The sequence below is a fragment of the Sesamum indicum genome, linkage group LG14 (genome assembly GCF_000512975.1).
Source record: "Sesamum indicum cultivar Zhongzhi No. 13 linkage group LG14, S_indicum_v1.0, whole genome shotgun sequence".
NCBI classification, from domain to species: Eukaryota; Viridiplantae; Streptophyta; class Magnoliopsida; order Lamiales; family Pedaliaceae; genus Sesamum; species Sesamum indicum.
Genome location: NC_026158.1, coordinates 1,545,752 through 1,563,106, shown reverse-complemented (window position 1 = coordinate 1,563,106; position 17,355 = coordinate 1,545,752). Strand labels below are relative to the sequence as shown.

Genomic DNA, 17,355 nt, shown 5'->3' with positions numbered 1-17,355 from the left:
TCATACACATATAGGTGAACTGCATAATACCCAATTTATTGACTTGATTTGAAGGGCAAGGGAAAAAAAGTACCTGAATTCTCCATGGTTCCCTCATAATTTTACCAAAATGCCATTCGAGCTATATTTTTATGAACATCATTTACCACTAAAAATAAAAAATAAGAAATTTCACAATCACCCCTTAATGGGCTAATTTTCTAATTATTTGGACTTTTGGGGTGAAAATAGAACAATCTTTCACAACTTTAGGTTACAGGTAGAAAAATTTAGTTTGAACCCAACTCAACTAAATCTAAATTAATCATACAGTTCACGAAAAATGATCAATTACACGGCAGATATGATACACTTGCTTTATAATTAATTTGATTCGACTAAATTCGATTCGGATAAAAATTTTCCGTGAGCTTAGCTATATTGAAATTATATCGTCGGGAAGTACGGATTAAGATATCAGCGATGACCAAACGAACCGTCTCCGCGAGTTATTTATTAATTTAATATATATAAAAAAATTATATTAATAAATTTATTTTAAATATATTAAATTAATAAATAACTCCCGTCTCCGCCGCCTACTCGAACGGTCAGAAGCAGAACGGCAGGGCAGTAATGTAATTACACAAATTACGATTTGATGGCCTATGAACATCCAACACAGAAGATAAGGACAAAACGAGGCCACCTATCTATTAATATAGACGCACTCCACTTCCTACCATCTCCCATAGGCCACACCTTCTCTCTCCTCTCTCTCTCATCACACAGAGAGCATGATTCATCACACACACAAAAGAAGAAGAAAAAACTAGAGAAATACACCCTGGCAATGAAGATTATTGCCCTAAATCTAGTCAGATAGCTTCAATTTCAATGCCTACTTACTAACAGTTATATATATCGATGTATACATTCGAGCTGGTTGGGTTGTTTGTCGTTTTGGCCGATCTTTTGTGTGTCTGTGTGGTGTAAATATGAGGTTTTTCTTGGAATTTGTGACGTGTTGTGGGTCATGCACGACGTCGGGGGGGACTCGGCACCCCGCGGAGGAGAGGAAGTTGCTGGTGGTAGAGGAGCCTCCACCTCGCAGAACGGGGCGGAGGCACGGGAGGGTGAGGGGCCGTGGCCGCGGCCGCCAATGGACTCCTTCGCTGTCGTCCATATCCGAAGACTCGTTGGTGGTAGAGAGAATTAGGAATGCTGAGCGGCCGAACAAGGCAGGGTGGCGGAGGAGCCTCAAAAGGAAGGTTGCGGCCTTAAGATCGGAAAGAGATCGGAGCCGTTCCTTCGATCGCGATACTGACCGGTAATTTTTGCTGAAACCTTTCCCGATTTGCAATTACTTTCTGGTGAATTTTGTGCTTATTTTTTTTTCCAGATCTTCTACTTTTATTTTTCTTCTCAGATTATCTTGCGATATTATTTTAGCTAAAACAATGATAAATAATAAAATTATTAGGGTAAATTATATATTTATTCTCATATTAGGATATTCTAACTGAAATTTGTATAATTATTTATTTCTTGATGTTTGAAAATTATAAATAAACACGGTCTGACAAATTCCTCTAGGTGTTATTTGTGAGACGATCTTGAAAATCGGCGATATTATGACAAATTTTATAGGAACATAATGAAATCTAATCTAAATTATAAAGATATTTACATTCGATCGAGTTATTATTAATTTATAACAGATCAAATAATTTTTTTTAATTAAATTATACTTATAAAGTATACCTCCTCATATGTATTAATGCATGATGTATGGACATGCCATATAACTTATCAACACATTTGTGTACGTCACCTTAAAATATGTCGAAGTGGTTCTAGGTAAATTGGTAATAAATCAGCTAGAACATTTGCGAGTAACTGATTCCCGAAGTTATAGGCAAACTAGGCAGGTTTCAGTCCAGCTCACGTATCATAATTAATATTTATCTAAATTACCAATGGTTTGTTAAAGAATGACACCCAACTCAAAGAGTGTTTTAACTACGTATGAGGGTAATTTGATCATAAAAGGATTTATTTGATTTGTTATAAATGAATAATAAGTCAATTGAGAGTAAATATAGATTTTTTTTTTATTAATATAAGCAAGTTTGGTTAATTCTGGCTTATGGAGTTACTTATTTGTTAGAGATAAACAAACTTCAAGAGTGCTAAATGTAATTTTCCAAATTACAATAATCTATGTAATTATACCAAACATCAGGGAAGGAAAATGTAATTATTCCTAAATTATAGATGAAATTTTTAATTTAAATATAAAAACATTGTCAGTTTAATCATTGAACTTCAATAAATCGAGATATAACTACACAAGTCAAACATATGAATATAAAAAAATCATTTGATTATTGGAATTAAATAAGTTCATAAGCTACCTTAAAATTAAAATTTTAGATAAAGATCTTCAAACAACTGTTTTTCTTGATTCGCACAATAGCATAGATTAGTTGAAGTATAGAGTACCCAATTTCTTGCCTTCTGGTAACTGATACATTGTTTTGAAAAACAAATTTTAAATTTTTCTTAATTTTCTGTAAAAAATTCACTGTTGGATCAAAACCCCATCTCTCTCTATCAAAGATCTTTCCTAGCATGAAATTCTTGGTGCAGAAATTATATCATCAAATTCAATTACCTCATTTTTCCTGCAAAAACTAAAAGGATAAATGTAATTTACCACTGTGATATATATCTCCTATGAAAAAAGAATTAGCAAATAACCCTCGTGTGTTTCAAAAAATGAAACAAATTAATTTTTTTTTTCAAAATACAGGAGATAATTTGATATTTTATTTTTTATAGGGTTTTTTTTTCTCAATTTTCATATCACATTAGGGTAAATTGCATTTTTGTCAAAACTAAAATAATACATATACATACACCATATATCTTAAAAGGGTTTAATGCTATTTACTTTTATATGATATTGCAAATGAGCAAATTATCCATCTATAAAAAAAAATAATAGCAATTTATCTTATTATATTTTTTAAAATAGAACAATTTACCTTCAATTTCATTATCCCTATGTAAATTAATTGTTGATATTTTTCATTATTATTGGTAATATGCAGGCAACCTCCAGTTTCAGCACTGATGCCAACATTTTCTGCAACGCCCTTCATGTTTTGAATGGTTTCCTGATTTTAAACTTATTGTGTACATACACAAAACCTACCTCAACTTTTGTACAGCGTTTTTGGTCATTTATGATATGATATGCGCTTTTATATCATATATATACTGTACATATTCCCTCCATTGCTATTTTATTTTAGGGTTTTTTCTTACAAAAAAATAAATAAATCAAATCGTTGAGTAATATAATACAATTATTAAGTTTAGATCGATGAGCCAAACGAATCCTACCTTAAATGTTAAAATTGGAATTTCGTAATTTAAAGTTATGAGTTCAAACCTATTGATGGGGTGTTCGTTTATTTTAATAGCAATTATTTATCTATTTAAATAATATAGCAATTAACAATTGATTGTAAATGATTATCATGTTTTGATAATTAATATATTAATTCCTATAATTATTAAATTTTCTGGGGTATTTATGTGAATCTTTAAAAAAAGAATTGATGGAAGGTCTAAAATTAATTATATTTATTCATCACAAATATTACACAATAGAGTAAACAATATATCGCCTACCATAATGTTTTTAATTCATCAATTACATAATTGAAGTAATTAAACACCTTATAAATTTTATTAGTTCATTCTATCAAGAATTCGAGTTTTATCAACCATTTATCCCACACATCAAAAGTAAGCATTTTGTTATTGTATGTATTCGATTAAATTAAACAAAACGAAGATTACTAAATATTTTAACTTTAAATGTGAATGAATATAAAAAAAAGAAGGTAATTTGCACTTTGCACCCTCAAAATAGGGTTAATAGGCACTTTCCACCATTAAAAAAATATTGATTAATAAAGTATTTGAAGAGATGGTTATTTTGTGGGGAAAGAAATAAAAAAAAATAGTGTATTTTTATAAAATCTATTTTTACAATCAAAGTTATTTATTTTAAGATTTTAATACTTTTATAAAATCAGTATATAAGGGGTGCAGTGAAACTAAATAAAATTATAGTGTATAGTCTATAACCGCATTCTGATCGGATCACACAAAAATTGAACATAAATTTAATGGAAACTAACAGATTGAGTTAATTGTTAAACGATGATTAAAATCAGCAAGTATTGATAATTTTTCTAAAAAATGATGGAGTATTTAATTATGCTAAATTCTGGGTGGAGCTTGTTGTAAGTTATTATGGAAAAATAGGGTAACTATCATTTTTGGTCCCTCAACTATGTCATTTATTCGGATTTGATCTCTTATATCTTTCACTTATCAAATTTAGTCCCTTACGTTTAAAGATTTGAGATTCCACCACCATTAAAACTGACAGATTTGTACAAAAAATAAAAATAATTAAAAAATACAACTGGGCTCCGGGAGAATTTGAAGTTGTGGGTGTTGGATTGTTGCCCAAGAATTGGTTGATTGGTAAGGTATGTAACTTTGTTTTCTATTTTTATTTTTCTATAAGTTTTAAGTAAAATTGATGAATTTTTTACATTTAAAAAAGTAAGGATTCGTTTGGTCAAGTGAGAAAAAAAAATAAAAGCGCAAGAGGGAGGGAAAGTGAAAGGGGGAAGGGGAAGGGAAAGAATAATAGTTTTTATTCAAGTTATTTGGTATGATTAGAAGGAGAGTGGATATCAAATACTTTTTCTTATGTGGTACGACGAAAACAAATTAAGAAAAAAAAATTAATTTTTATAATTTGACTGAATAACTCTTCTCTTTATTTTGTATTAGAAAATAAATAAATTAATATTATACTAATATAATTTTAAAAAAATTATTAATAAAAGTATTTATCAAGTGAGAATAAGAATATTTATTATTAATAAAAATATTAATCAAAATGAGTGTTGTTATTTATTCTAAACTGATTAGTTTAAATAAATAAAAATTACTAACTAGATTGTTTACCTGATTGTTGACTTCAATTCAGTAGTTTTTCAGCGATTTTGTTATTTTTTCTCTGACAATTATATACAGCATTTGTAATAAAAAAAAATATACTTTTTTATCTTTTTGGCTTTATACTTCCACTTTTCCACCTCTTCATATATACATCGAGTTTTGCTTCACTTTCATCTCTTCCGCATAACCCAACACTAAATTAATTCTTATGTATTTTTACTTCCAATTCTTTAATACTTCCACTTTTCACCCGAACCAACCCCTCCATAAGTCTAATGAGAAAAAATTTTAGAGGGATGAAATCCAAATAAATAGAAGAAGGAGAAATGTTGAGAATTACCCTTGAAAATTATATTAAAAAATAGTATAAAAGCATGGGGAATGGTGAGTCATTTATGGGGTGGGATCAGCATCACCCTCCTCCTCTCTGTCACATTCATTAATTTTCTGCCAATAACCCCATAACTCAGATCTTGGGCTCTATCTATTTCAGAATTTTTATTTTTATTTTTTTGAAAAAAAAGGAATTTTTTATTGTAACTATATATATATTTCAAAAATTAATCAAAATTAAATTTTCCAACTCCTCCGAAACTGAAATTTATAAGCTATCTTTCAAAACAATATGTTGTCGTAATTGAACCACTTGATCGTTCCTACTATTAATTATATTTAAGTATTTTTTGGTCGCTTTTTTATTAAAAAAAATGAAGTTGAAATTTTTAAAAATATATATATATAAGTATGGAAAATATATTGGTTAAGATATAATGAAGTGTTGGTATTGAAAAATATATATTCAAATCAAATATTAAAATTCAATTTGTGCTTACTTTTCAACACGTTATTCAAACATCAACAACTTTTACTTTTTAGCAACTTTTTCTATAATGTTCTTTTCTTACCATCTCTCCTCATTTCTCTCTACTTTCATTTTAGTACAATTTAATTATATATATATTAATAGTATTCATCAATCATATGATAAGTAACAAAAGCAATATTATTAATTTCTTATCCTAAATATTTTCGAGTACACAAATTCTTTCAACTAATCATATTATGGAACAAAAAGTGCAATATTACAGGATAATTGCACTTTTGGTCCCCAAGCATTCCCATTTATTCAATTTTGGTCATCCAACATAGGTTTGTTACACTTTTAGTCCTCAAATATCCATTTTTTACACTTTTTGTCCTCAAATATCCATTTTTTTACACTTTTTCGTCCCTTCCGTCATCTTTCAATCAAACTTGACAGAGAGCTCATGTGTGACTCAGCATATTCCTACATGTCAAGCATACCTATTTGATCTATATCACAAAATCAAAAAACTCTAACGTACTCCCTATGTGGAGTGTTTCATTATTCCACCATAATGAATTGAGTGTAAAACAATTGAAACTAATTATATCATTTCATTTAATATTTTAAATTTTAATGTATCCAACAAACAACAAATGAAAAACAAAAAATAAAAATACCATTATATATCCATCAACAAGTAAATATAAAAATCCAACAACATTCACAACTCCATCAATAATATCTAAATTTGCCCAACAAATATTTACCATAATCCCAAGTGAATCCAAAGCGTGCTTGTTGCGCCTTGCCATCGCCCATGAACAGATTTCAAAAATTCATCACTTTGCTCCAACAGCAATCGCGTTCCGGTCCAAATTTCAACAGCGATTTAGGGTTCTAAAATTAGGGGTGTTACTCAAAAGGAATACTTATAATTAGGAAGGAACTTTAAGTAAAATGGGGGATTTGTTCCAAGGAGGAAAGGAATCTGGCTAGGGATTTGTTTGAGAAAAAAAGGAGAAATTTTTTTGGGGATAAAATCGAACAAGTGAGGAAAGAACCATAGGTGGCTATTATTTTTCAGCCTTTTTTTGCCTCACGTGCGTCACACATGAGCTCCTCCATTAAGTTTGACGGAAAGATGACTGCAGGAACGAAAAGTATAAAAAAAAAAGGATATTTGAGGACCAAAACTATAACGGGCCTATATTAGAAGACCAAATCGAATAAGTGGTAGTGTTTGGGGATCAAAAGTGCAATTATCTCGCAGTATTACTAATTCAATGTTCAATTCTGGACTTAAGTTCGATCGACCTCAATTCAAATTAAAATAAATATTTCTTGAAAATTGACCAGCTCTGATAAATCATTGAAAAATAAATATTTGCCGAAGATTTTTCAACTCGATTCCGTCAACAATTAAATACGTTCAACGATTATGATTGATATATTTTTTTGGAATATCATCCGACCATGAATTCTTTACTTTAAATTAACAAGTGTAAGCATTATTTGCTGAGAATATCATCACCAAAATTGCAGCCAGTCGACAAATACAAAATTTGACGGGCAAATAATGTTTTAGTCTGGTGATTATGAAATAAATTTGAATTTTGTTTTATGTATGTTATATTCATGTATTAGTAAAATAGTTAAATTACTCGATTTATTAAAATATTGAGATAATTGAATCGTTTCTATGCAAAGAAAGTAAATCAATCGCAAATAAATTAAACTTTTCTTTTTATTATTGATTATGAAATGAGGTATTGTTACAGCAAGGTCATTCATGCGAAGGTAAAAATGAGACGAAGAAGAGGAAGCAGATTTCATTTCTCCGCGTTCTCGGATGAGTTTCCTCCGAAGAAATCAGAAAAGGTAGGCAGCTTCATCTCACCTTTATACGACAACGGAATCGTGATGTTTCCCACCACCGGAAGATCGATAATCAGCCCCAACTCTAGCAAGTAATCGATATCCCAATCGCAGCCGACGTCCCTCACCAAGCTGACCACCGCGCTGTGCGGCACCTTCACCGTCACATCCAGCATCGTCTTGTCATTAGCCGTCAGCGATCCAGGGTCCGGGATGGACCCCGACGCGATCCCCCTTTCGGCGCTCTTCACCACGTACACGATCTCCCCGATCGGGATCGGAACCGAGTAGGGATTGGAGACGGAAACCTTGGCCAGCAGAGTAATTCCATCGAGGCCTAAACCCTTGAAATCGACGTCCGTTACAGTCGCCTCCGGCACCGGCACGTTGGCCAGCTTTTCCGCCACGAAATTCTTGGCTTGTTCCAGAATCTCCATTACTGGTTTTCGGATCTCGCCGGATTTCGTGGTAATTGATTGCAGTTAATTACCCTTCGGATTCGATCGGGACGATGGATGGAGAGAGGGAGGCGGGGGAGGTCCGAATATATAGATGCAGCCGAGAACGAGTTGACAGTGGAAGACTTGAGGCGGACGCGTTGTTAACATGGATGGGGTGTGGGAAAGTCCGTGTTTTGAGATCTGTTGCTCCTTTTTTCTTAAGGCGGCAAATGAGAACTCATTAAATACCATATGCTATACTATATATTAAATATTGCAATTATATGATTTTTCATATTTTCGTACTACATTCATATAAAAATAAGGGATATCTACTCAGTTCTCTCTTAAAATTTTGTGTAATTCCATATAAATTCTTTTTGGTTTGAAAAAAATTATATCTGTCAACTCTAATATTTAGTCCGTTTATTAGTCAAAATTCATTAAATTTGATAGTATTTGAAAAAAAAAATGAGATTAAAAGTTATATTCATCTTCAATTCATTTATTACTGGTTTTTTGCTAGTTAAATAAATAATTTTATAATCAAATTACACTTTTACATCATCACAAATTAATGCATGTGATGAGGTATATTTTCATCATTATAAAAATAATTTAGTCACAAAAGATTTAATTTGACCTACAATAAGTCAATCAAGGATAAATATTAATTTTTATTTAATTTTTTTAATTATTATCAACAAATCAAATTAATTTTAACTAATGATATATATGTAGGGAATGCAAAAATTCGTGTTTTTTTTTTTATAATTTAATGGTCAATGATGAACAGAGAATTACCTTTTTTTTTTCAGGTAAAGGTAATTTTCATTAAGTAAAAAAAAGTACAATAGTACAATACAACTTACTTAATCTAAGCGGTTTCCTCGACAGACCAAGGAATTCGCCATAAGCGGTAAAACGCACAAGTGCTAATAGTATTAGGTAATTCTACGTTAAGAATTCTCTGATGCACATCTCGAACCATCAGTGCACCCACAGTACGTGTATCTCTATGTATTCCATCAAATCGCATAATGTTGCGCTCACGCCAAATATGGTACACACACGAGGCTAAAAGAGCGCGGTAGGCCATAGAAATATAGTGTTTGCCTCTCCATCTGCGAGCAGCCCATAAAACGTCAGTAGCCCAAGCTCGGTTTGGCCAATCGAACCAAAGTGTACATCGAATCACTTTTAAGCAGCCACGCGAATAAGTGCAGCAAAAAAAAAGATCATCATGGATCTCATTAGCACCATCGGAACAAAATACGCAGGAACTATTAAGAGAATTACTTTATAATTTAAATTGTTAAAATTCTTAAATATATTTGATCATGATAAGCTTTATACAATTGGTCACGTCCTAGTGATAATAATAGATTTGTGAGACTAAATTATTTACAGAATTTATATCCATTTTCTTGTAGTGTTAATTGTGTCTCAACAACTTATACAAAATTTTTGTTACTAATAAAATTTAGGGACAGTTACACTCTATTTTCTTGAGATTTGGTGTAATTATACGTAAACTCTCCGTATTTTGCAAAATTATATATAGTACCCTTGAGGTTTGCTTCCATCTAACAAATAAATTTTTCGTTAGTTAAAATTCTCTAAATTTGCTGATATTAACAACAAAAACTAAATAAAAATAGATGCTTGTCATCGATTGACTTATTACTGACTTAGTGTAGGTCAAATAATTTTTTCAGACTAGAATACCCTTATAACGGTAAAAATATACCTCCTCATGTGCATTAATGCGTGAAGACGTATGAGGGTAATTTGGTTATAAAAATATTTATTTGACCTATTATGAGTAATAAGTGAATCGGAAGTAAATATAAATTTAGTTTTTTTCAAATTTTTTGTTAATATCAACAAATTTGATGAATTTCGACTAATTGATGACTTATTTATTGGATAAAAGTAAACCTCAAGAGTGCTAGATGTAATTTTTCAAACTACATAGATCTAACCTATAATTACAATAATCTCGGAGAGGGGGTGTAATTATTCATAAAATTTATCATAATTAATCACTTCTACAAGAGTGTGGGTGGTGTGCGAAGTCGTCAGTTAGAGATGGGATTGAAGAGGTAGATCTCAATATTATAAAATGGGCCAAGTGTGTCAATTAACATTTATAAAGGGTCAATAGATGATCAGGTGTAGGAATCCACGTGCCATAATGACAACCATCGGATAATTTAGGATGAATTGGCAGGACGACCCAACCAGATAAAAAGACGACAATCTTCGTCTTATTTAGTTATTTTGGAGTTTTAAATGATTTGTTTTATAATTTGATTGAATTTTCTATTTCAAATCATATTCTCTTTCCTATTTCATTTCAAATATAAATTCTTTCCTTTTAACAAAGTAAATGACTCTGTAAAGCACGATCAAAATTACATACAAGAGAACCTATACCATTTCTAGTGGAACTATCTCTGTTTTCATTGTCTGGCTGCATTTCTATACTAACTCTACATATGCATTTCCCAGTCCCATCTTCAGTGCCAAGCAGATGCTGAGATCAAATTCCTATCCTTCCATCCTAACAGCATACCTCCATCCTTCTCCAGCAAGGTGTAATGCTCGGAGTAGCATCTCAGCAATCCCCTAATCACCGAATTCACGTAAGAGCTCAACGGCAACTGCCGGAAACCTGCCATCATGAACCTCGATCTCCACTTGCCAAATAGCTCGTGTCGTTCCACTCTTGCCTTCCCTTCACACGCAATGACGTTCACAATTTCCCTTGCTAGACATTGTTGCTCGACGTTAATCCGTTCCTTCCCCTCCCTCGGCATCGTAACATCTATCGACTCGAACATCGCCAAGTAGTAGTCCAAGGTCTCCGTGAACCTTGCGAGAAATGGGGCGGTGTTTGTGTTTGATTCTTGCTCGACCAGAGTGACCACCTTAGGAGAAAGTGATTTCACCATCCTTAGAAGCCCATCTCTTGGATTGGACACGTCAACACTCTCGTCGGGCGTGTGGTGGAGCTGGAGCGGAAAGTTCACTGCCAAGGCCTCACCGGGCCGAATGTCGAGCATGTTCCGTGTGACATCAAGAGCAAAAACTGGAACAGCATGAAACTCAACAGGGATGTTATATTTCTTGGAGATTGCCTCAAATCGTTTCCTTACTGCTGCTAGACCATCTCCACGAGCGTATTCTGAAAAGGGATCATCGATCCCGGAAATGCGCACTCCTGGAGCCCCACCAGGTCTTGCTGCAAGTGCTTGCAACAGAGTTATCCATTGTGTCCCCTGTGCAATCTGGAAATCGATAATGTGTATGCGGTCCTCATTTTTGCACGCTTCAGCAATGGCGCCATTAGCAGCCATATAACCAAATTTGTAATATGGACATATCTCGTACAGAATGCGCATATAGGATAGCAAATCCTTGCTATCCAGCTCACTGCACTTTAAAGCATGGTAAATGTGGGTCCCCGACAACTCTTTCCTTGCTATTAGCCCTTCTAGCATGTAAGCACCTAGCCGCTGAATCGGCTCTCCGCTAATAGACACTGCCGCACGGGCATGCTTTACCAGTTCCTCAAATTCATTTAATTTGTCTTCAGAAAGAGCTCTAGCACACGAAATCAGCAGGTGTTTGAGATTATCAGTAGGGATGACCGGCAACATCGCAAAGTCCTCCATTGCTCTGCAACATTTCTCAATATGCTGCTCATCGTTCCAGCTGCCAGGCCTGGAATAATCATCTGCATCCATAAGAGCACTCTCCAACTCCCATAGGGCCTGTCTTATGTGATGATTGCCATTTACATTTTGGGGAAACGATGGATCGTTAGAGCAAACTAGTGAACTATCTTGAGGGCAGAACGGAGAGGGTGCCGGTTGCTGGAGGCAATTGTTGTAATCCAGCAAAGAATTAGAATAAAGGGTCGCTCCAGAAGGATTATAAGCCAAACCATCCGGATCCCAACTAACACCGTACGTGGCGAGGGTCTCGGGATCGTAAGGGGTAGAGAAAGGAAAACTAGGCAAGTTTCTTGAATCCAACTTGGATGACCTAAACAGCCCTGGAGGCATGGATGAAGCACTAGTATACGACGAGTAGGCTAAGCCTGCACCTGCAACCTCGTATCCAAGATAATGGGAGTCCATCCTATATAGCAAGAATGCACTTAATTTCCAACAAAATTCAGGTTGTCCCGAGAAGCGTTTATAAGTCAATCTTGAAGGAATCCGACACAAGATTCCAACCTGAAAACGAGAAAGAACAACGTGGAAAGATTAATAAACACGTTATTCATGAATTAAGACGGCAGAGTGGATTTGAGGTATAACTACACCCCAATGCACAACGCACGGAGTAGGTGGACGTTGTCACTTATCGAAATCGACGATTATATGACAATCATCCATGCATCAAAGAGTATGCGAAACTCATCCATTCTAACTATCTCGAGTTCAGCAAAGTAAATTACAATTACTTCTCTTTTTAACATATATTCACTAGCCTACTAAAACAAGGAAAAGAACAAACACAGCCCAATTCAAGCACTGATCTTGTCACTATGCAAGTTACATAAAGCCATTTCAAGAAACACCACACCATGGACTCAAAAGCATATATTAAGATAATCCCATTCTAATTAACAAAGAAAACGGCAATTTGCAGAATTGAAATTTACAAACAGCCCATCTACAAATAAAATTTGTTGTGAGTCCGAACAGGGAAAAACAAGAACCCTTTGCATTAAACTTCCCCTCAACCTTTCAAAATCAAAACCCAAAACGAGCACAGAACTGGAAAATTGAAACATCTTAAGCAGAACCCAGAATCCAAAACTGGAACATATTGCAAGCACATGAAGTACCTGATGTTGTCTGCAGATGACAAGTCAAATTCCGAGTCCCGAGTAAAGAACGAGGGGTTTTTCTTTTTCGTTTTCGTTTTTCTATTTCTTTTTTTGGAGGGGGAGGGGGGAATACAAAATTTTGATGTTCTGAAATGGAAGATGGAGAAATATTTATACGCAGAGGTGCCGAGTGGGAGGGGATGGTGAGAGGAAGCTCCTCGTGGAGTTAACGGTGACGGAGACAGTGGGGCTGACTGACTCACTCACTCACTGACTGGAAGGTGTAAGGTTGAATTGAATTGGTTGACGGCGACGCTGACGATTTTGGCGACCACGCGCTCGACTCTACGAGAATGCAGTCCGCTTCTTTCAAATCGTATCTGATATTTTCCCTTTTTCATTTTTGTTTTATTTATTGTTGGGAAAAATATGACGCGCTGATTTTGATCGTCGCGCACGCGCGGAATCTGACGGTCGTCCTTGCTGTCATTGGTGAAATCTTTTGGCCAAGTCACGATCAACGTGGGGAATTGAGTGGCTTTCTTTTAATATATTTCTTTTTTTAAAACACTAAAATATACGGCACATTCTATTGTGTGTAAATATATTTAAAAACTATAAATAACTAACAATTTTATTGATAAATTATTTATTAATTATAAAATAGTGAATTCAAGAACATAAAAATTAAAATAAATTTGAGAGTTATTTTAATAAATCTATTAAATAATATTAAAATCACTATTATGACAAAATTTTATTAAAGGAAAAGAATAAGTTAAAAGATAAATTTGAATATATAAAAATTGATACCGCGGCAATAGGGTACTCTTTTATATTTTTAAAATATTTATTCTTCTTATTTATTTATTTTTTTGTCTTATTTAGGGATGACAAAATAAAAATTGAGATCATCCTTGAAATTAAATAAATACCTAGCTTTTATGATGTATTTTCTGCTCTGTTGTGATGTTGCACAATAACGTAACGTGAACATGCATATGACATACATATTTCTATTTTTAAATTATAAATTAATTTAATTTTTAAATAATCACATAATATTAAAAATGTAATAAAAAGATTGCTACATAGAGACAATTTCTATTGAATTTTCTGTAACAATTTCTTTTTTTACTTTATTTGATATATACATATTATGTATATATTTCTTTTTTGAGAAAAGATTAGATTTTTTGTTTTGATAAATATAAATTTTATTAACTAAATGGTAGTACAACATGAAAGGCTAGGTAGTCACCTCGATAGGCCAAGGGATTCGCCATAGACGAAAAAGTGTACAAGTACTAATAGAAGGTGATAAATCAACACTAAGTATCCGTTGTCGGACATCTTCAATAATAAATTTTCTTACGGAAGGTGCCCCGCTTATTCCTCCATCAAATCATCGAAGATTGCGCTCGAGCCATATGTGGTACACAAAAGAGCCCAATATTACATGATAAGAAGCCGAGATATAATGCTTTTCTCGCCACCTTTTTATTGCCCACAAAATGTCAATAGTCCAGCCACTGTGTGGCCAATCAAAACGCAGGTGCGTCGGATCACCCTCAAATAGTGTTTTCAATAAGGGCGAAAAAAAAAATTATATATTTGATGAGTGTGTATTTATTGGGTAGAATACGAAATAGAATTTGTAATAAAAAAATAAAATTAAGAAAAAAAAATCACTTAATAATCGGAGGGATGTGGTAGTCTCGCCAGTGGAAAATAGACACGTGGAAATCGGAACACACTCTACTTTGACTGAACGTCGCGACACGCTGCGACTGACTCAGTCCCCATAGTACTGATTCTTGGAACTCCCAACAAACCACTCAAAAACAATCATTATTATTATTTTATTATTTAAAATTATAAAATATAACCAAACCACTTTAAATATTTTATTTTAAAATGGAAAAAAAAAACGGACGAATCAGAAATATTCCAATACAGAAACATATTATTTATTTATTTTTTCCTAAAGTTTCGAAAAGCAGTTGCTGTAATTTTAAATAAAATAGGATGTAAGTTGGACATCTTAAGCACGTGCATACCTAAATTGATATTATTAAATCTTTTTAATTTGATCACGAGTATATTGCTTTTTCATATTAATTTTAAATGATCTCAATAATTAAAAGATATTGAATATTGAGTTTAATATACGTATGGTTAAATATATATTATTTTATTATTATTATTCATACACTATTTTTTCTTACGTTTTGAGTCAGGAATTATAGCTACATAATTATTACATATATCAGTTTTTTATTAAATTTGCAAGGAAGGGTTATAATTATGGAGGGTGCGTTACATTTGGGGTTATTAAAGTGCGCTTTTGTTAAAAAGTGTTACACTTAAGATAACTTTCGTGAAAAGCTTACATTGAGTTCCGACTGAATATCTTGATATTAATTGTTCAATCGGACAAATCAAATAAAAAATCGACAGCCTTCGAACAAAAATATTAATTTATCAGTTGGACAGAAGTCATATTAAAATGGACAGAATGAAACAGATTCGTGCATGCCTCCTAAGTAATTGAGAAATAATAGGCAAGAGATGAGTTGAAAAGGCAAATTGAGAATGGTAAGGTAAAGGTTCATTTTATCAAGAAATCAAAGTGCGATGTATCTTATCTCTTCTCCAGTTCATCTACTATCCTACTTACCATATCTCCCTTCTTAGTATGAAAAGGCGGTAAATGCCAAGAATCGGTTCTTTCTGCTTTTAAAAGCGTGCTTCGTCACTCCAACTCTTGATGGCGACTTTTGATTCGACAGATGGATTTTCACCTCCATTATTGATTTGATCGTACTAAATTAAGACCGTTCATTTTTTTTTAAGTAAATTATTAATTAAAAATAAATTCGTTACAATAATTTTTATCGAAAATTAATATCTAACAATTTATTATGACAGTCATACTACAATCAATAATACCAAATACATTAAATCAAATCAATGCCTATTATTACAGTATAAACAACATCCCACACATAAAGTGGGGTTTGAGTCCATGGCCTCTAACGTCACGAGACATCAGCTTCGATGACTCTTAATTTGAATTTTAATATTTGATTATAAAGATCTTAGAAATTAACCCCCATTAATTACATATATCATTAAATTATGATTTTTAATTATAAATAATAATTTACAACAACCAACCTATTAGTTACTCATATAATATAATAATCATTTATTAATAATTAACACCTAAATAAATTAACAAAATGTTTTTAAAATAAATAAAGACATACAATTAATCAAATCTAAACTTATCACGATATAATCGTGAGACTTTAATTTTGTCACTTAATTATATATATATATATATATATATATATATATAAATCATATATTTATACGTGAGTGTGCGGAATACGTCGACCGTCCACGTGAAAGCTTAAAGAAAGACTTTGGGCTCTAATTGCACGTGTTTCTTTTTAATTAATCACGATACTAATTGATTATTGATACATGTGCAATATGCTTAATTTCATTTGTTTTAAACCAAAATTTAGGTGATCATGTATAGTTTAAATAATAATGTCGAGATCCCATTATTATAACATCAGAGAAAAATGTAATTTACTCATCTGTAATACAAATAAAAAGAATTTCTATGAAAAACGAACTAGCAAATTACATATTTTAAAAAATGAAGCAAATTATCATCCGATAAATGGTTAAGACGAGAGGTGGGTAATTTACTTCATTTTTCAAAACACATAAAGTACATAATTTGCTTATTCGTTTTTTTTTGTAGAAATTCTTTTTACTCATTTTCTTATATCACAAAGGGATAAATTGCATTTAATCCTGAAATCATGGGTCTAGTTATAGGGGAATTACTTATGAAAATTGTCAAATTACTGCGATGTAATGATAGTATCATCACTCAATAAATAGATCTCATTTGGACGTACGCTTCGACCCTCATTATAAAATACACAATCTCCCAAATGTTGGGTATATTTTGTCATTGAATTTGTTGATATTCGAATTTTCGAACTGTTTTGATGGTTAATACCAACTTTATTAATTTAAGTATTAAAAAATTATAATTGGAGTTTGCTCAGTGTTATTTTAATTGTGATCTACCTCGTTCTAATTTATTTTAAGGATAGTTATATCTACACTCCTGATTTATATTACATGTATATAAATTATTCTTATTTTTTAGATTAATTACGTGTGCATCTATCAAAAAAATCGGCATCATTTATATAAAATTATTTTTATTTTTTAAAAAATTATATATTCACTAATAAAAAAACGTGGATATTATTATTATACAAACGTACTGCAGAATAAAAGATATAAATAATCTGAACTGA

General features: G+C 32.3%; 2 protein-coding genes and 1 pseudogene across 2 annotated transcripts; 1 reads left to right on the top strand and 2 right to left on the bottom strand.

Annotated features, from left to right (window-relative positions):
- Positions 713-3,282, top strand: LOC105176742. Its single transcript, XM_011099640.2, has 2 exons — positions 713-1,309; positions 3,096-3,282. The coding sequence occupies exons 1-2, from the start codon at positions 978-980 to the stop codon at positions 3,151-3,153; spliced, it is 390 nt and encodes a 129-aa protein (XP_011097942.1). The 5' UTR covers positions 713-977; the 3' UTR covers positions 3,154-3,282.
- Positions 7,569-8,305, bottom strand: LOC105176741 (annotated as a pseudogene).
- LOC105176740 (scarecrow-like protein 21) lies at positions 10,479-13,172 on the bottom strand. The gene is made up of 2 exons (XM_011099638.2): positions 13,022-13,172; positions 10,479-12,404 (listed from the first exon to the last, which is right to left on the bottom strand). Exon 2 carries the CDS (start codon positions 12,303-12,305, stop codon positions 10,680-10,682), a length of 1,626 nt encoding a protein of 541 aa, XP_011097940.1. The 5' UTR covers positions 12,306-12,404; positions 13,022-13,172; the 3' UTR covers positions 10,479-10,679.

Bases quoted from the DNA above. Each gene is read 5' to 3' on its own strand.
- LOC105176742 (XM_011099640.2), top strand. From the start codon at position 978: ATGAGGTTTTTCTTGGAATTTGTGACGTGTTGTGGGTCATGCACGACG. The intron at 1,310-3,095 runs GTAATTTTTGCT...GGTAATATGCAG, and splicing joins TTCGATCGCGATACTGACCG to GCAACCTCCAGTTTCAGCAC.
- LOC105176740 (XM_011099638.2), bottom strand. From the start codon at position 12,305: ATGGACTCCCATTATCTTGGATACGAGGTTGCAGGTGCAGGCTTAGCC.